Consider the following 22592-nt stretch of genomic DNA (forward strand, 5'->3'; position numbering starts at 1 on the left):
CGCGTGCCCTGGCCCGGGGCATCCCGTGTGCCCTGGCCCGGGGGCTCCCGCGTGCCCTGGCCCGGGGGCTCCCGCGTGCCCTGGCCCGGGCCTCCCGCGTGCCCTGGCCCGGGGGCGTCCCGTGTGCCCTGGCCCGGGGGCTCCCGCGTGCCCTGGCCCGGGGCTCCCGCGTGCCCTGGCCTGGGGCCTCCCGCGTGCCCTGGCCCGGGGCATCCCGTGTGCCCTGGCCCGGGGGCTCCCGCGTGCCCTGGCCCGGGGCCTCCCGCGTGCCCTGGCCCAGGGGCGTCCCGCGTGCCCTGGCCTGGGGCTCCCGCGTGCCCTGGCCCGGGGGCGTCCCGCGTGCCCTGGCCCGGGGCCTCCCGCGTGCCCTGGCCCGGGGGCTCCCGCGTGCCCTGGCCCGGGGGCTCCCGCCTGCCCTGGCCCGGGGCTCCCGCGTGCCCTGGCCCGGGGGCTCCCGCGTGCCCTGGCCCGGGGCCTCCCGCGTTCCCTGGCCCGGGGCGTCCCGCGTGCCCTGGCCCGGGGCGTCCCGCGTGCCCTGGCCCGGGGGCTCCCGCGTTCCCTGGCCCGGGGGCTCCCGCGTGCCCTGGCCCGGGGCTCCCGCGTGCCCTGGCCCAGGGGCTCCCGCGTGCCCTGGCCCGGGGGCTCCCGCGTGCCCTGGCCCGGGGCCTCCCGTGTGCCCTGGCCCGGGGCTCCCGCGTGCCCTGGCCCGGGGCCTCCCGTGTGCCCTGGCCCGGGGCCTCCCGCGTGCCCTGGCCTGGGGGCTCCCGTGTGCCCTGGCCCGGGGGCTCCCGCGTGCCCTGGCCCGGGGCCTCCCGTGTGCCCTGGCCCGGGGCCTCCCGCGTGCCCTGGCCCGGGGTGTCCCGCGTGCCCTGGCCTGGGGCCTCCCGTGTGCCCTGGCCCGGGGCCTCCCGCATGCCCTGGCCCGGGGTGTCCCGCGTGCCCTGGCCCGGGGCCTCCCGTGTGCCCTGGCCCGGGGGCTCCCGCGTGCCCTGGCCCGGGGCTCCCGCGTGCCCTGGCCCGGGGCCTCCCGTGTGCCCTGGCCCGGGGGCTCCCGCCTGCCCTGGCCCGGGGGCGTCCCGTGTGCCCTGGCCCGGGGCTCCCGCGTGCCCTGGCCCGGGGCTCCCGCGTGCCCTGGCCCGGGGCCTCCCGCGTTCCCTGGCCCGGGGCCTCCCGCGTTCCCTGGCCCGGGGGCTCCCGCGTGCCCTGGCCCGGGGCCTCCCGCGTGCCCTGGCCCGGGGCCTCCCGCGTGCCCTGGCCCGGGGGCTCCCGCGTGCCCTGGCCCGGGGTTTTTCCAATTTTGCTTGAAAGTCACTGCTGTTTCTGGCCTGGCCGCTTTTAACTCTGCCGTACCACACTTCAGCAACGCGGCGCTCCTGGGAAGTGCCAGGGCAGTAGTGCAGCAGGCAGTCTGGAAGTAATTTTTGCGTTGTCCGAAAAGGGGAGAGGCTGAGGAGGGCCGACGGGCGCATCGACCTGCCCTGAGGCAGCCCCCACCCCGAGGGGCCCCGGCGTCCGGAGCGACCCCTGCCCCCGAGGGGCCCTGGCGTCCGGAGCGGCCGCGAGCGCAGGGCTTCACGCTTGCTGGCGCGCCGGGGCCCTGGCACAGGTACTGCCCATGGCTTCAGCATCGGCTTATTGAATACGGGTGCGGCTAAAGCACGGCGTCGTCGCGGCCACTTCCGAGAGACGCCCCGTCTCCCCGGCGTGGGGGACCGGGCGCCCGCGGCGGGGAATAGGTGCGGCAACGCTCCCCGGGCACCTGCACCTCCTTCCCTCCAGCAGCGCTTAGGTCCCTAGGAAAGTACCGAGATGCGTAGGCAGGAAATATCTTTTCTCGAGGCAGTTTGGGGGTAGTGATCCATGTACTGACACTCTGTTCTTCGTCTGCGGATGTAATTTAGGGCTGTGCTGGGAATCGGGTGCATGCGTACGTGACGCTGAACTCGGGCAGTGTGACTGCTTCGAGGTCACGCTTGGTGGCCAGAGCACTGTTATAGCAGGCAGTGTACTCGTGCAACAGCGCCAATCTCCTGTCCTTCAGCAGCTTGAGAGCAGAAGGAAAAACCCTCCAATTTGCACCGCAGACAGCACAAGACATAGTGCAGCTACTTGAAAAGAATCTGCATCTAGGGAGACATTATGGTTGAGGAAAAGACAAGCAGGAGATACCGAAATACAATTCAGTAACAAAAAGAGAGCAGTACTTGTTTTTATTTATCACATAAGGCTATGTCTTATGTGAAGGTCTCATTGGCCAGAACTGGCTGACTAAAATAATCCTTGCAGGAACACATCTGCGTATCTCCATGTGCTTGAGGCGTGTAGCCACATGCAGAACTTCAAAACGTTGACCTAACCGCGTGGTTCGGGGAGGACCCCGAGGCTCTGCCCAGCAGGAGAGTGCCTACAGGCGCTGCGGGCTGGAAAGCCCCCGGCGGGCAGGGGGGCGGCGGAGAGGGAACTTGTCAGAAAATGCCGACTTGTAGAATCCACAAACGTGTCAGTTTTGAAGAAATTCAAATAAAGATTGTTAAATTTTGAGTAGAAAAAAAATACTGGCGTCCTTCCAGGCTACCCATCTCATTCCAGGCTACGTTTCTCATCTTGTCTTTTCGGTATCTGAATTTCTCACCAAGGGGAATCTTGGTCCCTTGCCAGGCACCCAGAATCGCTGTGCAACGTGGACATCTTGCTGCAAGTGCCAGCAGTCTGCGCGAGCGCTGAAAGCTGTCAGCCAGGGACAGCAGAGGGTCTGCAGAGCACTTCCCTAGTCCGAAGCGCGTGTTTGCAGGAGGGTTATCTCTGCGCCTGTGTCTGGGCTTATTAGCACTTGCAGACTGGGCTTTTAAAAAATGTGGTCCTTCCTTATACTTTCCGGGTGAGATCTTTAGCATGCCATCAGGAAATTCAAGCCTATGTGATACATTTTTCTTCAGATTGGCCTCCTTCGTTAAAAGAAAGCAGAACAAAAGCTGTGCAGCGAGAAAGCACGCCGCTGCCGGTGGGCGAAGCGCGGCTCGCGGGGCTGCGGCCAGCGCCTGGCGGCAGGAGCCGGGCCCCCGGGAGCCCCGCGCCGCTCCGGCACCGCGCCGGCAGCGCGCTGCCTGCCGGAAAGCAGGGAAGCGCTGCTCCGCTCATCCAGCGCGGCTCGCCTGGGCTCCGCTCCGGCTCCTGCGCAGGATTTTCATTGAGGCTGGGTTGTAGTTCAACCTCTGAATTTTAGGGAGCCACAAAACCTGCAGAGATGTCAGTTAAAACTTTAAAGGTGGTTTTCATTCAAAAGAAAGTTTTTCAAAATATTTCACAATTTTTCAGCTGCAGAGAGTCAGAGATTTGAGTAAGAGAAAGCTTTTTGCACTAGGCAATAGCAGGCCAACAGCCGCCAAAACCGACGGACCCGACTGGTCTGTTACTTCATTCTCAGTCCTGAGCAGCAGTGCATTAGGTGCCGTACAGACCCGAGCAATACTAGCATCCCGGGCGCAGGAGCGCGGCCCAAGCGGTCGGTGGTGCTCCGGGATTTGCTGTGGGTTGTCCTGCGCGGGCTGCGTTCCTCGGAAGCTAGCTGTGCCTGCGCCACCGGTGCTGGGAGGCGGCAAGCACGGCGTGCGCACAAGCCCCAAGCCCTGGACCGTGGCACCGCCGGGGCGTTAGGGCTTCGGTGGTGGCTCTTGTGCCAAACACTGAAACAAAATGATGGACCTTGGCTTCTTTTGGGTGTTCTTCTCGCTGCCAAGATACGTACCTCAGCTTGCACTTCCCTCCAGCATGCGCCGCGATGGCAGGGATGCATGGCTTTGACTTCAGAGAAACAGCTGAGAGGACTTCCCTTCTAAATGCCTCTGACGGCAGCAGCAATGATGCCGCCCGTCGGGCTTCTTGCTGGGCCAGCGCCACATATAACCTGCGCCAGAGGCGTTTTTTGCCAAACTGCGGCAATTCGGGCAACAGCTCCCTTCTGAAAGACCAGGAGGTCTTTTTAAAGGAATGCAGCCCTAATTCCGTCTTCCTGGAAGCGCAGCTCTCCAGAAAGGCCGGACACTCGAGAGGGACGAGTGCACGCCTGTGACTCCAAAAGCAGCTTATGTCTCGCCGGGCTTAGTGAGGGGGAAAGGGGAAGAGCTGGCGGCAGCAGCCGCCAAACCGTGCAGATGACCTGTGCAAACAAAGCGTGGGGGGCAGATGTAAGCAGTGACCCCAAACGTGCACAGCAGAGAGCAGCGTGCCCTGTGGGGTCCGAGGTGTCAGCGGGTGACCAGACACGGAGAGCTGAAAGCAGAAGGGATTTTGGAGGGGACAGGGTTAAAAAACAAAGTCAAACCCCCCCAGGAAGGTGGTGTGAAGCTGGGCGCCAAGGAGCAGTGCCGGTGCTGCGCTGGGCATGAGGCTGCCCCGTCCCCTCGCCTCCTCTCAGGCACACGAAGGTATTCTCAAGAACCTGCCCTTGACCATTTTTCAGTCCTCATAAATCACTGTGCCTCTGAGGTATGAGGCATCCCTTCCTCATTCAACAAAATGCTCATTTTTAATTTATTCTGATCAGGAAGCGCAGCTGGAGCACTGGACCAGGTTGCCCAGAGAGGTTGTGGAGGCTCCTTCTCTGGAGATCTCCAAGGCCCGCATGGATGCAACCCTGTCTGCCATGCTCTAGGTGACCCTGCTGAGCAGGGCGGTTGGACTGGATGATCTCCAGAGGTCCCTTCTGACCTCAACCCTTCTGCGATTCTGGCAGGAAAGCGGAGGCGCCAGCGGTGCAGGGTGGGCTGGAGGGTCCCCAGCCCGGCAGGGCTGCCAGCGGGTCCCTCTCCTCATCCGCACGCTTCTGGCCATGGCTCTGAGCATCACTTTGTCCATCTGTACGTTGTGATAGCAAAAAAACAGAAGAAAAAATTAGACTTCTTGGTTACATGAGCTTTTATGCTGATGGCCTGCAAGACACCATTTTTCAGGGAAATACTTTTTAGTATAAGATGCATTTGAATGAAACGGAAAAATGACTTTATTAGATTGTAAGCACTTTCTGTATGTTTTCTGGATGGGCTTCAGACGTCGTTTTGAGGTCTCTGAGCGCGGCGCAGCGTGGCGGGCGCAGCGAGGGCCCGCGCGGAGGAGGGGGCCGTTCACCCGCCCGGGCGTCCCGGGCTCTCCGCTCCGCTCCGGCAGCGGATCGGTGCCGTTCGAGAAGCGGAGGCCCGCGAGTGCCGCCGCCGCCGCCCGATGCAGGCGCAGCGCCGCGCGGCGGGGTGACAAACTGCGTGCTCAAAGTGACAAATCCTGTCACTGAAATCCGCGAGCGGTTAAATGCTGTTTGACCCCGCTGGAGGCAGCCGCGGGGAAGCTCTGCGGGAGGAGGCGGCCGGCTGCAGCGCCCGCCCCGGCAGCGGTCCCCGCCGAGGGGGCAGGATGCGAAGCCCCGTGAATGCTGACTGTCGTATCGACTGTTCAAGAAAAACACTCTTGTATTTTAAGAGCGAATAGCTCAGATTTTGATGAGTTACGACTTTCATTGCGTGTACAGGCCAGTGGAAATTGCGATCACCTTTCACGAGACGGCTCGGTGGGAGAGCCCGGGCGGCCGCTGCATTCGCTAGCTCGTACAGGGCTTTTCTGTGCGAGCTGCTGAGCCTGCGGCGGCCGTTTCACAAAAATAGACATCAGAGGAGTTTTGCCTGCCAGCAAGCTGTAGGTGTGTTTTCGGTGTGCGACTCGTCCCGCGCCCTCGAGTCGGAGGCGAACCCCGTCCAGCGGAGGTGCCGGGGCAGCGCCGGGGCGGTTATTTGCATCATCCATCGCTTCTGTCTAATGAGAGCACTAATGAGGATTAATCGATTGGGTATTAGCATGGTTCAGCGGTGGACTTCCGTGGATTAAGGTCTTGTTTCTAGTATGTGTATAAAACTGGAGCAATATATACTATATGGAGAAATATAACTGAAAGAAACCCCAAAAAATGTTTAAGAAATCAGCAGAATAGCTGAATAAAAAAAAAAGACTCTCAAATCATGTGAGCAGTACCCCTTTGGAAGAATTATTTAAAAGTTGTCAGCTCCTCCAGCAAAACTTCCTTTTCTATACACAGTCACCAAAAAAGGCAAGAAATCTTGTGCTAACCTGTTTAATTTAATATCCTTTGTGAAGATCAGAAGAATGAGGTGGAAGCTATCCAGAAACCGTAAAGTTCTGTGTAAAAAATTACCATTCACCATATGTTATATGGATGTAGCAAAACCAACAAAATCTTAATGGTATATGAGAACTATTAATAGTGAGTACTCTGAATACGCAGATTTAATATCCTGCTTAATTCTAGAGCTTATTTACAATGTCACACTTCATTTTGAGAAAAACAATTCTGACAACCCATCATTTAAAATATAGAAAGAATGCCTTACAAAAGGTCAGAAGTACAAATATTTCCCCTATTAGCTACTAATAAATTCATTTCCTGTAAAGATTAGAAGGTTCAGCTAATGTCTGCAAAGCTATTTACAATATTTCAGCATAAAACCCAACCTCTAATTGCCAATATAAGTCATAAATAATTGTCAAGTGTGCAGATGAGCCAAAAATTCTATGAAATTAAAGTAATTAGTTCCCAAGTTAAATTTTCCTGTGGCAGTAAAACGCTCAGACTCTCCCGTGGCAGCAGCAAAGGCAGGACGCGCCGTCACGGGGGCCGTTGGCGCAGCCGGCGCACGACTCCCGCGCCAGCGCCCGGCCGCCGCGCGGCGCGGTTCCCTCCGCCGGTCGGCCGGCCGCGCCGTAGCCCTCGGCAGAACGGGGCGTCTCTGACCGGGGCAAATCCGCAGGGCCGCGGCGCTTCCACGCGAAACCGTGCCAGCTTTTTCTGGACTTGATGTGTTTACCCTTGGGGTATTCTTTTCTATTTAATTTGAGACTAAACAAGCAGTACGCTTGTGGTTGCTCTTCTGGTACCGCTCTGGGTGGTGAGAGGCGCAGGGCTAAGTGCGTCCTGCACACTGGCTGTTTGCAGGCAGAAGGATGGTCCCAGCCGTGAGCCCTCATGCTGCAAACCAGCATTAAATTACTTTTCCACTGGCAGGCAGGAGGGTGCTGTAGCCTGTGCAACTCACACAACTTGGTATCAAGACAGTGTCGCCTTATTTCTCAAAAGCAATGTTAATTCCCAATGAGAAAATAATCAATCGTGCAATTCTCAGTTCCATGAATAAATGCTTTGGCCAGGAAATTCATCCGGCTCCAAATGGCCACAGAAACGTCTGGTGGTGAAACGGAGGATGGTTTCTCCGGGGCCTTTCTTTTCTCTTTGCCAAGCGCAGTACTTTCCAGCCTCGTCAAACATACCCTGGGACTACGCACCCCCGTCGGTGTTGGTTCCCCGGCCCCCATCGTCGTGCCGCACCGCAACGAGGAGCGCGGCGAGCGCGTGGCACCGCCGTGCTCTAAGGACGTGCCCAGCCCGCGGCTTCAGGTGCGAGCGGCGGCTGCGCGCGGGAGCCGGGGATTCAAGCTCGGGTACCTGGGAGCCCCCCGCCAGGGAGCAGCCAGCTGGCCCGGCTGCTGCCAGCGTTGTTTCCGGACGGGGCAGCGGCGCGCCGGGCTGCCGGCGCAGCAGCGACGAGAGCGCCTGCGGCAGGCGCAGCGGCGCGCGGGGCTGGCGCGGCGGGCGGTTTGGTTCGCTCTTCCGCCAGGGCCCTTCGAGACAGATTCGTGTCTGAATCAGCTTTGTCGCTGTGCCTGCGCAACAGAGCCGCGGCAGACAGCGACGGGGTAACGTTCCTTGACTTTTCTTGCATTTTTTAGTTTAAAATTACATCATTCCTTGGATTTGTTTTATTAAATAGGCATTACATTGATTATGAAATCCTAGCTATGTTTCTAATTCATTAATGCTTGGTAGATCATGGCAATGGCTATCAAGCTATATTAGGTTTGCATTTATTCAAGATCTCTCTCATATTCTCCAAAGACCTCAAGCGGATCTGATTCCAGAGAGCACTGCTAACTTGGGCTTTGGGCTAAGGAATAATTTTTATTTGAAGGCAAAGTTATTTGAGTCACTGAAGGTAATGTGACCTTACCAAAGAGATTACTGCTGAAATAATACAGGAAATAATATTCAAAAAGCTTTTTTTTTTAATAATTCTCGAATATATTCTTTTTGCACTTCTGAAGAAGTCACAAAATCAAAGTGGAGAGCAGTATTGTTAGGGGAGGAAAGCTTGACAAACTCCAAGAGAAAGGAAGTCAGGTAATAATTCAAGCTATAGAAACTATTAGAGATCTGTAAATTTATTAATAGTTCTAATATAGGAACATTAGTTATAATTACAGTCTCATAGGTCTTATCACACTGAGAAATGAGTTAAAATTGCAAATTTTATATAAATTATTTAAATCTGTTGTTGTTCCTGTTATGTGAAGAAAAAGGAGAGAAGGAGGAAGGAGATGAGAAGACCGTGGTTGGTCTAACAACGTGTCACCACAAGCGAGCAGAGCCCGTGCACGCGGGGTGCGAGCTGCGGGGCGAGCGCTGGCCGACTGCAGCCCACCTGGGAGCACCATCTGCCCAAAGATAAACGCACCCTTGAGATAAGAAAACTCCTACACGTTCAAGAAGAGTACCTCTGGAGAAACCGCCCGCTGTTTGCTCCCAGCGGAAGCCAAACAACTGCTTTTTAGATAGATCTCAATATATTTACAAGGGGAATCACAAGGTACAACGCAGTGGCAGAGCCTGGATGAGCCACGGGCAAAGGCTAATCCCGGATTCTGTGGCTGTGCTCTTCCTATTCATTTTTCAAAAAGATTTAAAGATCCGTTTAAAGTTTTCAGCATAGTTTGTGCAGAGCAGTTATGTCCTTAAGCCACATGAAAGAATTTGGAGCCAGTTTCAAAGAAGGGGAATGGCTCTTCAGATGCATCCCGTGCTACAAAGCCGGGAGCTGCCCGTGGGACCCCGGTGTAACCGGCTGTTCCTTGGGCCTGCACTGCGTTGCAAGCCGTTGCTCTGCCCCCTTTTCCTCCTGTGGAGCTTATTCTAGCTCAGGTTGCAGAAAAAAGTGAGTGTTTCGGCGACCTCCAGTCACGATGCGTTCCTGGATTTAAAAAACGCCGGAAGCAACCATCTAGGACACGCTCCCAAAGGCAGGAGTCGTGGCGTCTGTTGCTACTTTCAACGGATATTTGTCCACTCTGTTCTTAAACATCTGCGGTGCTACCGCTCCCTCGTCCTTCCTACGCGATCCGGGGCTCGTGCTTCCGTCAGAGCTGTGCTGGATCCTGCTCCCCGCAGTCTCAGCCTGCTGCTCTCGGCCCGTCTGCGGGGGCCAGCGACGACAGCTCGTTGCCTGATCTCCTCCGGGGCTGCCCCGTACACGCGTCCGACGACGCCCCTCTCTTCGGCGATGGCCTGCCCTGCCGCTCGGCGCCGTTTCCGTGCCGCCCGCTCCGGAGGCTCCGGCCAGGCTCTGCCGCTCCTGAGCGAAGCCGCCGCGGCCGCAGCGGGGCTGCGGCGCGGAGCAGGGCGGGAGCAGCGCGCCGGCGCCTCGAGCTGCAGCCGCTCCGCTCGCTGCAGCGTTTGACCCTTCACGGCAACGTGGCACCGACGGATCCCTGTACTAACAGAGGCTTTTCTGAAGACTGGCCAGAGTCAAGTAGTATTCTTCCAGGACTTGCGCAATTGACTGTTTTTGCTAAAGGGCAGATTTTTCGGCATTACTGAATCTCTATTTCTTTTTCTCAGAGGTCAGAGGATTCCTCTGATTCATTAAATCTACTTCGAATTTTGCTCTTCCCGCCGAGGCGCTTGCAGCGCTTTCTCCTTGCACCCGAGGGTTTTGAGTTCACGCTGATCAGCCGCTTTGCCGAAGCGTCTCTCGGGGCTGCTGGTGGTGAGAGTTTGCCCCCGTCCCCAGTGCCCATTTTTCATGCAATATTTGAATCCCTGTAAGTAAGTACACAAACATGGAGCAACCAAAAGGGGCTGCTCTGGCCTCCCCCAAAAGTCCCGGTTTGCAACCACCACCAAGAACAACTGCAAGACCAGGTAATTAGACAGCAGTAAGTACAGGGATTTTTAGGTACCGCTGTGTGATAATTGCTTATAAAGGGCTACTTTTTATTGGCAGCCCTTATGCTAAAGTTTAAAATGCAAGTTTGAAAACAGATTAGCTCTCAGTAATGTACGACCCGAGCCCGTGCCCGTGCTCTCGCTGCACGAAACATCCTTAAAGATGTCCTTAAAGATGTTTAAGGATCTGTATCTAATTAAAGAGAGCACATATCCCAAATGGGGCCTTATGACTGAAACAAGAAATACTTATTTTTTTTATTTTTGGTGCATACAGAGAGGTACACACTAACACGCACACACATTTCACTTCAAAAGCTTCTGATTGTGTATTTATCTGAAGTATTTAAGATTACTAAGCATTAACATTTTAGTATTAAAACCAGTTGTTTTCTAATTCTATGTTTACAAGAAAAATATTTTATCTGTGTTCATATTTTAAAACTCAAAAAATGCCTTATTATTTATTTAAATTAGAAGAAACAAGTCCACGTGAGCTGTCTGCTTTCAGTTTCTCCGTCTCGCAGCAGCCGTGTGTGCAGAGGAGCCGGACGGGCCCTGGCGGCGCCTCCTGTTCAGGCCCTTGTCTTCTGGCTCTTTCTGCAAAGACGTTTCAGAGCAGGACAAAACACTCTCTTAAAGACCTCACAGGTTTTGGCTGCATCTTATAAGCTCCATCTTAGGTGAAAGGGAAGGAGTAAGTAAGTCGTATAAACCCACCCGAGCAGGGCTGGCTGGCAGACACCTCCTGCCGTGTTTCCCATCTCTTGTCCCCAGGACCTGCAGATACATTTGTCTCGCCCTGGCGAGAGGAACAAGCGCAAACTCCTGCCCGCGCCGACTTCGTGCCTGCAGGAGGCTGGCGCCGGTGCAGCAGCACCCGAGTGGGCTCCCCCCCCAGGCCAGGCAGGAGTGATCCGTGTGTCCGAGTAACACGTTGGCCTGGATGAGCTGCCGGGAGTGGGCTCGCCCGGCCTCTGCCCCCTCGTTTCTGACGTTATCCATGTCCTCGCACGCGGAGACACCCGAGCGCTGCCTGTCGGCAGGGACCCGGCCAGCGCAGTCTGCTTCAACGCTTCGTTACACCCGTATAAACGCCCGTATAAACACCCTTCAGCACCCCGCAAGCCACTATGGGAAATGGTCCTCACTCTCCCGGAAGACGGGGCTTCATCTCCCTTCCCTGATTTCTTCTCTTGACTTGCTTCACTGCGATAGGCAAAACAGGTTAGCCATCCACCACGTACAAAATAAGCTGTTACAAATGTATGCCTTTATTCGAAATGCAGATGTTTTACGTTTGAAACGCGTCCGGGGACAGGCCTGGGCCGTGCTGCACATTTCCCTGGCATTACGCCGAGTTTGAGTGATTCATGCTGGTGACACGGGCACGTCAGGCTGGAGAGGAGCTTTTGAGTCATCAGCTCCTGCTCCCAGCTATTTCAGACATGGTCCAAATACTTTGCAAAATTACTTAAATTATCAGCATTTGCCGAGTGTTATTGTGACGGTCAAAGCTTTGTTTAATCAAAGTCTCCATCTGGCATCTAATTTGAAAGGACCTCTCCTCATTCCTCATTCAGATTTAGCTATATTTAACTTAACGAGTGCATTTTCCGTCACTGTGAATTTCATGCCGTGGGCGCTTAGCCCTGGGAGTGATTGCATTTGCATAAGACTACACAAATGGGTGTCTTTGCTGATTCATTTTTGTACAAGATTTTAAGGTTTTGTTCTCCCAAGGTCAAGCTCTCTGCGAGCCCACGCTGGCCTTCGCGGCAGAGCGTACGATCTCTTCCGACAAACTTTCCTTCGGTCAAAACACTCCTCGGTCTGTTCTGGCCCTCTGCGAGCCGATTGCCTCCCCTTGCTCGCTAATTCAGCCTCCTTATAGACTGTCGGCCCGTTCCTCCAAAGCTATAAATCCTCAACTAACTTCAAGTATAACAATATTTAGAGATGTTATCTGCAGGACTCAGCGGAGACTTGAGAGTCCCATTATCTTACAATCGCTTCTTTTAAAAAAAAACATTGCTGACAGGCCACTCTTTTTCATCTTCTTTTTCTTAGTGCTTTGACCTTGAGTTAGTTTATCCTTTCCCCCCCCCTTTTTTTTTCACATTTTGCATACAAACTTATTATTAAGGCTTTCCCACAATAAATCATTAACGAGTATAGCTGAATGAAATGCTTATTAACATCTCTCCATATAATCCATTTAACAGAATTACTCTTGCTTGTTCAGGCAGCCTAGAGATGTCCGTGCTTTTGTCTACAAGGCATCAGAATTGAAACTTATAATTATTTCTGGTTAATGCAGTCCTTGGTGTTAGGAGATGTTGGTTAGCACATTTCAGCATAATACTTTACTTAATCTCTTGTATTAATTAGAGATAGTGATATAATATGACTTTGGTTCTTTTTATTCACTACTGGGAGAGAAGTCTGAATATAATCCAATATCTGTGCTAAGAGAGTGCTGAAATACTTTCACAACTACTTGCTGCTATAAAGCATTGAGATTATGTAGAATGATCTCTATATTAGGAGGGTAGGGGGAGCTCGGTAAACGGGGTTCCAAGGCTCTGGCTGGGCGGCAGCAAGCGGGCGGTCGCGCGCCGTATGGTCGCTGCCGGCGGTGGCGGCACCTCCTTCTTCACCAGGATCCCCCCTCTTACCGACGACTCCGGGAAAGGAGCTGAGCGTCGATGTAGCAGAAGAAACAGAGCCACTTTGCCGCAGCAGAGCTAATAACACAGTGAATTACCGAGCCGGGAGCTGAAGCAGAGCTGAGCCTTCTCCGTACCCGCCCGCTCCTGCCTGACGGCAGAGACCGCTCGCGCCTCTGCACCCTGCGTGGATGCTGGCGCTCCCCTCGGGCGGCGACAGGGCCGGGGCAGCGCGCCGCGGAGCAGGCGGCGCGTGTCCTGCGGGGCCGGGGTCTCAGGCGGCTCCTCCGCTGCGGGACGTCGCCGCATCCTGGCAGCGAGAGCCGGACGGGGCGCCTGGCCGCGAGGGGCTCCTGCGCAGCAGGAGCCAGTGTGGGGGACAAGCTTCATCCTGCCATAGCTGAAGCTGAGAAGTTTTAAAGCTGCTGCATCTTCTAAATCTGACATCATTTTATATTCTCAAACACCAGTTTTCATCAAACTCACTTTAATCTTCTAGATAAAGATTCATTTTCTTTTATGGTGGCTCTGGCGCAGATTCCATCTGAATTTGCATTGCAAGATCAGCACAAGAGCAGCCAAGAAATCTGCCCTTGGTTTCTATTTTAGATAGTTACAAAGATTTGTTCTGACTGAGAGTCTTTGGGTAGACGGGTAATTCGCCGATGGCCAACCGCTGTGTCTCGCACCCGTCTGTGCACGGGGCGCTCTGCACGCAGTAAAATCAGTGGTAAACGTAGTGCTCCGTTATTATGGCGGTAGGAATTATGGAAATGCCTACGATAGCTAGAGATGTAATCAGGGAGTCAAACAAATTCTTGCCTTTATTTAATATCTGCTCATAGGTACCTCTGTAGTTATTTCACTGTGCCAATGTTAGGACTGCGTGTGCCAGGGTGTCGTGCATGTGTGCAAAACTGCCTTCAGTGCTAGGATCTTAGTGGAAAAAGTAAGAAGTTGTAAGTTTTACGCTGTTTTCAAACAAACATCTTCATTCATTCCTAAAGTTTTAAATGTGACACAGAAAACCTTGAAAACATCATGAATATTAACCAGTCCAAGTAGGAAATGCTCTTGTCCAGCATTATTTAGCAGTGATAAAATACTGATTCATTCCAAAGGAAGGAGTAAGCAGAACAAATCAAGAATGTTTGAATCTTAGGAGCAAGTTTGTTTTCTTTTTAAAGTTACTAGAACACCACAAAACATCTACAGAATTTTTTTCATGCTTGGGAACAAACTTTCGTTTTGTCAGCGAGGCAGCAGGCAGGCGGTGAGCAGGACGCCAGGGAGGTGACAGCAGATGCCCTGCAGAAACTCGCCCTGGTTCCCGGAGGTTTTAGGAGCCGGACATGATCTTCGAGCCCTGCGGCGCAGGCGCATGCGGAGACGCCGTGGCTGCTGCAAGCCACTTGCCACCGGCTGAGTGAGGGCGGCGCTGCCCGGGCTTCGGAGGCGCCTGGGCGTTTCAGCAGTCAGAGCCGAGATGTGCAGCGAGCAGGCAGGATTTTCCGAAGCCCTCGGCCGCCGGTTCCAGCCGGGCACGGGAAGAAAACCAGCCTCGCTTTCCAACGCTGCCACCTCTCCTGTGCTGCACGATTCCAAAAACGCCCTTCAAAGCCGATTCACGCTCCGATTCCCTGCTGTTAGGATTCCTGTGGAAAACAGCGAGGGCGTTTCTCTGCCCGGGAGGACGCTCCAGGCCACGGGACCGGGCGCCTGCCCCGGTCCTCCCCCGCTTCGGAGCCTGGTTTTACCACCGGTGATCGCAGCCCTCCGTCCAGCTCACTCGAACGTGGGCACTTGAGCTCGTCTGGACTTTTTGCTCCTTCAGGCTTCTTTCACATCAAATTCTCTGAGTAGGCAGCTTTGGGAAATGGAGCTCCTTTCTCTTATTTACACAAATATATGTGTAATTTTTCCCCATTCATCCACCTACTGTTTTTGTGCTGAACCAAACCGCGTATGATTTAATAAGCTTTAGACAGACAGTACTGATTCATACCCAGGAAATCAGATTTGCATAATTTCCTACTTGCTTTTAGAGCTGCCATAGTTCAAATTATCTTTACTTTGCAGAAACTCTTCTTATATGATAAAATTCCACCTACAGTATGGTTGAGCTTGCAGCTTGATTTCTGTAATAAATTTAATGTTGATTTGTCATACTAACTTATCACAGAAACTTCCTTTCTTAGTAAGACAACAAATTGGTGTCCAGCCCTGACATTAATCATGTTTATAAGCTACTGAACTAAATGTATAGGTGAAAGCTTCAAAATCAAGATCCAATCTGGTCTTTTAAATATTTTTTTTTATTACCTGAACCTTTTTCCATGGAAGAAAAAAATAAGTGATTTTTGTTTTATCACATACTCTTGTGCTTAGTAAGATGCCACACCGTGAGGAAGGACCCACTTACAGTAACATGTATCTCACACTTCTGTGTACAAAACAAAGGGAAGTTTATGTTTTAGCATTCAGACTCCAGCAAGACTTAAAATTCAGGAGATGGTGTCCTGCAAAAGCAAACAAGGTTTGGGGAAACCCACAGGTCTATTTTATTTCCTTATTTGATTGCTTTGTTCTCTGCTACTCCTACATTCAGGCTGTGATTTTAGTGAAACAACTGCTGCTCCTTTATTACTGCTGTTGGTCCAGTGCAAAGGAAGCCCAGGGCACCGAGCCGGGTGCTCGCGCCAGCCCGTTTCCCCGCCGGGCTCCGCTTCTCGCTGTGCCAGGGCCGCGCGCGTCGACGCCAGTAGCGTTTCTCTGCCCCGGCTGCCTGCAGCTCCCGCACGGCCGCTGCCCCACGGGGCCCCTCGCGCTGTTGCTCTGGGAGCTGCCGGCCAGAGCAGCTCCACTCGGCTTCCCCGGAGCCCGGCAGTGCGGCTGCACCGGGTAGTAGCCGCTTGCTGCACAGCAAGTTTTGCACAAAACCAGGGACACTGGTTAGTTAGAAAAGCAAATTCTGCAACTCGTATCTAAAATAGCATTTACCGAAGCAATGGCTGCTTGTCCCAGCGGCGTCGGTACAAGACTTAGGCAGCCGAGACGTTACGCGCCAGAGTAATCCATTCGACATCCGTATGGTCTGGAACGCAGACCCGCCGATACCAACGTCCAAGCGAAGCGCGGCTCTCGCAGGCAGTATTGAGAGAACTGGCTTTTACATTTTACTGTTTGTTTTCGCTCTCCCTGCAGACCACTGCAGATCAAGTGCTGGCAGAGTCTTGGGTATTTCCACTGCACACCGCTGCTCTTCGGCTTCTGTAAAACCTGTCAGATTTAGCTGGAGAAGTCTGGAAACGTGGCTGAGCATTGCTCAGGCTGGAGGGCAGGACCCCGGCGGGGGTACGGGCATCAGTGCCCCTCGCCAGCAGCCGCGCTGAGCGGTCGCGCGCCTGAGCGCTGCTCGGGCCCCCGAGAGCCCTTGCTGGCTTTCAGCTAAAGCTGCCCCAAACCCGCACCGCAGCAATTGCAACCGTTTCTCTGTAACAGCCTCTTTCCTCCTGCTCCTCTTAACATAAACCCTTCCGTAACAGGTACAGCATCAGACACTGGTATGTATCAGTGCTGAGTGTAGTCTGAGGTGTCTATTTGTATTACTCATCTTTACTGCAATACAGCAAAGTTAAATTGCAGTGGGAGCAGAGAGGCACCAAAGTGCTACCTGGCACCTTCTTTTATCTGGGGGTTATTTTGCCAGTGCTTGAGTGATGGAGAGTGTGGGAAGCTGCGAGCCGCGGGCAGCGGGGAGCCCTGGTGGCCCGAGCGCCGCGTGAGGCGCGAGCACTGGAGCCGCGCTCCAGCCCCAAGCAGCCGGGGAGCACAGCTGGGAAAAAAGGTGTTACTGCGTTAACACAGCCAGAACTTTGGAGTTCGCTAAAAAGTCTATGTCTACGGAGTAGGATTAGCTGTATCATGAGAATAAATTCTCCTGAAAGTTCAGTGTTGGACTCTGGATACCAGAACATGAACTGAGGAAAAGGGAGTCGGCGGTGCTCAGTTAATGGGTAAAACAGATATATTAACATCAAGTACTTTGTAGGGCATTAAGAAGAAAACGAATGAGTCCCAGATGCTACTATACAGAGCACATCATCCTCTAAATGTTTTGTGAAGGAAACTATCATCCTGTTTGTTAATGGTTTAGATTTTCCTCCTATTTTTTAATATAAAATAAGCATAACTGTAAGTCAGTTCTGCTAACAGGTAAAAAAGTTAGAAGTTGATTTTTTTTAATTTAGTCCCTGCTCTACATTATGCCGTGCACCATTTCCTCTGGTCTTTCTTTAAAGCCCTTTTTAGGAGATCTTTAGGCCAATTCCTAAGGAAATTAAGCCCACATCATCCCTTTACCGTCGTGCGTGAGTCCGCCCACCCCCGCTTTCGGCTGAGCCCTGGCTCCGCGCTCTGAATTCACTGCGCTGCTTCCGTTGCCTGCGACAGAGCAAACATCTCCCAGCATCTGTAAAATCAACCGTGCTGAGATCTGGTGATCCTTGCCATCACAGAATTGCTCCGGGTAAATAAAGTCTAACTAGAATTTGAGTCCCAACTATGCAGTGAAAGCACTCAAGATACTTTAAGCAAGATATACCACCAGAATTATCTATTCTACTAAAACCAAAAATCGAAACATCGTAAAACCAGAAATTACTAGTCTGAACCTTTGCAATGGCTTTTAGTTTTTTGCAAAAAATGTAAGTTGTTGAATATTCATAGTTCCATGAAGATACTAACAATTTCAGTGTCTCTGACGTCCTTATCACCTGCTCATACAGCGTTCAGAGCAGCCGGCTGTGGCCATGGCTATGTCAGGTGGCTGGGACACGATTCGGGTCCCGGGGTCGGAGGCTCTCTGCGACCCTGCCGGGAGCGAAGGCTGTTCCGTACCACACTGGGTCCGGACGCTGCCCTGCACTGTGGATTTCCCAGCGCCTGCAAACCAACACCGCAGCACCGCTGGCCGCCCACCTGCAGCAGAAGTTGTCAAAAATCAATCTTTAAGAAACAGCTGAAAGCATTTAGAGAGATATATTCATACTCCTCAACCATTCCACAGTTCCCGTGGAGCAGCCTTACAAAGCAGACAGCATCCTGTATACCTTTTGGCACAACACAGCCAAGGCAAGCAAGGATGACAGAGAACTGGGAATTTGCTTTTAATGTTGAATTTAGACTAAAAAAATGCTGTCATTTAACAATATTGTAAAATTACTGTTAATTAACAAACATATGTATTGCTCAGAAGTAACTTCTGTTTGTCTTTAAAAGTTTTTTGCTCACAGATTAGCAGGTTAAAACAACTTCCTTAAATCTGTGAATCCTCTAAATCCTCTAACACACTTCTGACCTTATGAGCAACCTCTAATAGTTTATAGTTTACAGAATCTAACGTATATAAACCAACGTATGATCTAGTATTTTATGTTATAAATAAAGTGGATTTTAAGACACGTAGTAAAACAAATTGCAAAGGCCTTGATTCTTTTTTTCAATGAGAAACTTAAGGACTTTCTCATCTTAGGACTAAATGAAATATGTATAGTGAGTGAAATATTGCTATACCTGAACTTTTACTCATTTTGATGAATGAACACCACCACATCTGGCACTCAGATAAAAACATTGTTCAGTAGTAAACACAAAAAATGTTAGGTCAACTTTAGCATTAGCGTATCAAGAGGGGTAGCTCATCTCTGCAGGACTGTGATTAGTGTATCCTAAAAAGACTTTCCTCCCAGCTCTGACACTGCTGCTTAGAAGAATTAAACATAATTAGAAATTTTTTTCATCTTTCACTAAATTATTCCTTTATTTCTAAAACTATACTTTCACTTCTGCAGTTAATTAGTGAGAGTAAATGTACACGTGCCCTTAAAAAAGGGCTTTCCCTGTGTTTGCTCCAGAGCAGTTCCGTCTCTGTGAGCCTGCTTCACCTGTGCGCGTGCAGGATGGCAGAGCTGCACCGCGGCCACGAATGATCTCCGCTGAAGTCCCTTCTTCGTGCAAAATGACAGAGTGACTGTTTGGAACAGTCCTGGTCAGCGCTGATCAAACCTTTCAGATCACAGAGTGTTTCCACCTGAACAAGTCCAACTGCAATATTCCACTTTGATGCCTGGATGACCATTACATTTACAAACATATTGACCGTCATTTCCAATGCCTCCAGCACAATGCAGATATCTGCTTGTATCAAATTTACATCAATACAGTGTAACATAATGGTTCTAAATATTTATGAGTTAATTATGCCAATTTTAGAAGACATGCAGGTGACAGCCTGGATTTTCAGAAGTGCCTGAGTGATTTAGGACCTTATATCCTATTTTCACAGTCTCACAGCCTTGAAAGAGCTTCCTTATGAAAAGCCATTAGCAATGTCTCTCTGACATTCCCAGAAGTCTCTCTTGGTTTCCGTTACCCCACCAACACCTAAGGTTTTGCCTCTGGAGCACTGCTGATGCCACAGGCTGCGTAAATGCGTAAACCCACGGCTCAGAGGAAAATCCCCTGGGTGTTAAAGGCTTTGTCCTTCCAGTTGCTTTTGGCCACCCGTGTGAATGCAGCCCAGGCCCGTGGACATCCCTGGGACTCAGCCACTGCCGGAGCCGCGGGGCAGCGTAGAGCTGGGCGCAGAGCTCCCATGTCCCCTACGGTCTGCTCCTCCTTGCTAGTGCTTGAGGTTGTTTTTTTTTGGCAGACTTTTTGTATAGTCTTCAGCAAGTCATTTGGTTCTGGAACTAAGATACTTTTAGTTGGTGCTGTGGATTTATTTTTGCATCTAAATGCTTCACTTTCCTTCCAATCCATAAAATGGGTACAATGCTTTCCAGCCTTGTAGCACGTTAGGAGGATGGAAGATACATCATTGAGCATTTGCAGCTAAACATGTTTTAAAGGTACCACAGAAAAGCAAGTAAAATTAAAATGGGATTATAATAGCTACAAAAAATTTCTAAATGGCCAATTAATAAATGTGTCAGATTCCTTGTAGAAATTATATAGTAAGAGATGATAATTTGTAAATTTCCAGATATATATTTAAAAGATCTTTTCTGGTATCAGCAGCCTAACTTTTGAATATATCACTAAAATGATGATGAAATAGCATGTGTCAATGGACTGTTTTCTTGAGCTGTCACAAACAGGGCCAGTTGCAGGACAACCAGATACAGCACCAAAGCATCACTGGCGCTGTAGGAAGAGCATTTCAGTATTACCTGGGACATCCCACTTTCAAGCACGTGTCAGTGATGAATGCTGTTCTTACTGAATTAATGCAGCTGCTGGCCAGTCGCGTTAGGCAGCAGGGCAGTGCTGCCCAGGGAGGGCGATGGGGCAGTAACACAGCAGGTGAGATTTGCCAGTGCAGATGCAAGACTGAAAAATGGATGGTTGAACTTTCTTTTTTTGCAAGTGGTGTAACTGCAGAACATGTTCCTGAAGTCTTGCACTCAGATACTCAAGAGGAATGGAGCAACTTTACCTTGACCTCATTTATCATACGTGAGGCAGCAGCACGTGTCATACTGAAGTCCTCTCCTGTAAACCTGGGTCCTGGGGGGGGCGCAGGGGCACCTCTGGGCTCTGGGAGAGCCAGCTGATGGCTCAGAGATGGCGCTCTGGTTTTTTATAGGGTACCGTATCGCCTCTATTCCCTTCCTGAAAAAGCAGGATGACTACAGAATGTCCACGTTTTGATTCACACTTTCAAATTCCATTTGTGATTCATTTCAGTCTTTTCCAGGATAAAATTCGCTAGTAAAAATAGGGCCCAAACCAAGTAGCAAGTGACTGGTTTCATGCAAAATGAACATGGCACATCTGGAGGAACATTTGCCGCAAGGCCACCCGCACACCTGCAAAAATGCTTAGTACCATTTTCTTTCCCATTCAAGCAGGGGAAAATAGAGGTTATACCTGTGAATTCCTGGGAATCTATTAACAGAGTAAGTAGCAGTAGACATGAAAATGAGTGATTTAATTGCTTCTCTCATTTAAAAGAAAAATACCTGATCTGACAGAATGGCAAGTTTAGCATTTGGCAGTGCAGAGATAACATGAGTTGCGGGAGAGTTTTGGAGTGGTGGCGCTGCCAGCTGCGGGGTGAGCACTAAAGAACAAAATCCAGTGCTTTTGTGTTCCCTGGCGCTAGACAGAAAATGTGGATATGCTGCAGAAATAATCTTGTGTTCTTAGGGTAAGCTTAGGATGACTTCACAGTTCGTTTTATTTTCTACTGTTTGATTTTACAAGAACAAAATCAATGGTTTACACTTGAAGCTGTTTCCTGTGCTGAAGTCCCAGTCCAAATGGCCAGCAGACAAGCTAATCATGACTGTTACAAATAATTTTCTCAGTTGTTTCTCCAAAATATGTTGTTACATTTTTAATTCTTCTTCATGCATTTATTATAATATTTACTTAGGAATTTGAGAAAAGCATTGCTTTGAAGAAGGTAAAGATAATTTCTTCAGAGAGGCGGAAAATGAATAAATCTCTTCAGCTAAGCAAAGTTTTCAAAGTTTGACTTCTAAAGCTAGGCAGTGATAGAAAATGAGCTGTTTTCCAACAGTGCTAAATGCATTCAACTTTCATTGATTTCAATAGGCATTTTAATGCTCAGTAACTTAAAAACAGATAAATTGTTCAGGTGCTTAACTATGATGCACTCATCTGATGTTAAATATGCCAGTTTTTAAATGCTTACATTAATAATGATTTAATCTCATTTTTAAAGGGCAATATTTACCAGTATTTACTTGGTTTTGTAGCATGGATTTTTTTCTGTTTTTGCAGCATTCTTTTCTGTTTTCAGAAGACTGCTTTCACTGTTCTAAAACATTATCTTACCAGAACTAAGTAAAATTAAGAATTTTGGGGTGTGGAGTAGAAGTTTCCCTTAATCCCTTGTTCTTCTCTCTGCAGCTCCAAGTACTGCCCAGTACGGGATTACTGGCGATGCGGAAGTGGTGTTCTCCTGCTGGTCCCTTGTGTTGACACTGTCCTCTTTCACCAGCATATTCTACCTGAAGAACATCATTCTACAATAAATGTAAAGAACCATAAAAGGCTTTTAAGGATTCTCTGAAAGTGCTGATGACTGGATCCAATCTGGTAGAGTTTGTTAAAAGCAGCGTGGGATATAATCAGCAGTGCTTACATGGGGATGATCGCCTTCTGTAGAATTGCTCATTATGTAAATACTTTAATTCTACTCCTTTTTTTGATTAGCTGCATTACCTTGTGAAGCAGTACACATTGTCCTTTTTTAAGACGTGAAAGCTCTGAAATTACTTTTAGAGGATATTAATTGTGATTTCATGTTTGTAATCTACAAGTTTTCAAAAGCATTCAGTCATGGTCTGCTGAGCTGCAGACTGTAGTTTACAAAAAAAAATATTGCAGTAAAAATGAGCTTCTTTAAGGCTGCAATACAAATATTCAGTTCCCTTCTTAAATAACATTCTATCCACTTTTACACAGAAACATTTTTTCTTTTTTGATTAAAAAAAATCAAATAATATTGCCTTCAAAATATTTCTGCAAAATATTACACATATCTAGATTTTCTTATAGCATGATATTCAGGTTTCAAGAATGAGCCTTGTATTATAACTGCACTGTGCAGTACTGCTTTTTCGTTTCCTTTTCTTTTTCCTGCAAATTCAGCATGGGTGTGCCTTTATAAAATACTGCTTTTCTCCTCCTCTCCAACAAATCTGGAATGTGTTTTGGGAAATGCTAAAGCATCCTTTTGAGCATAACTAATCTCTAACTGAGGACAAAGGTGCTACTGGCTAAAAGAAAACCTCTTCTTCCATCTCTAGTGGGTAATGGCACTGCTTCAAGCTTAG

At 50.5% G+C, this 22592-nt stretch overlaps 1 protein-coding gene across 1 annotated transcript in view; it reads left to right on the plus strand.

Annotated features, from left to right (window-relative positions):
- Positions 1 to 22202, plus strand: part of NEGR1 (neuronal growth regulator 1) — a 293574-nt gene extending 271372 nt beyond the window's left edge. The window contains exon 7 of the mRNA XM_062581060.1: positions 21664 to 22202. Coding sequence (XP_062437044.1) covers positions 21664 to 21788 — 125 coding nt within the window. The 3' untranslated portion in view covers positions 21789 to 22202. The remainder of the gene's footprint in view (positions 1 to 21663) is intronic.
- The last annotated feature ends 390 nt before the right edge of the window (positions 22203 to 22592 follow it).

This window comes from Rhea pennata, chromosome 8 (genome assembly GCF_028389875.1).
Source record: "Rhea pennata isolate bPtePen1 chromosome 8, bPtePen1.pri, whole genome shotgun sequence".
Lineage (NCBI taxonomy): Eukaryota > Metazoa > Chordata > Aves > Rheiformes > Rheidae > Rhea > Rhea pennata.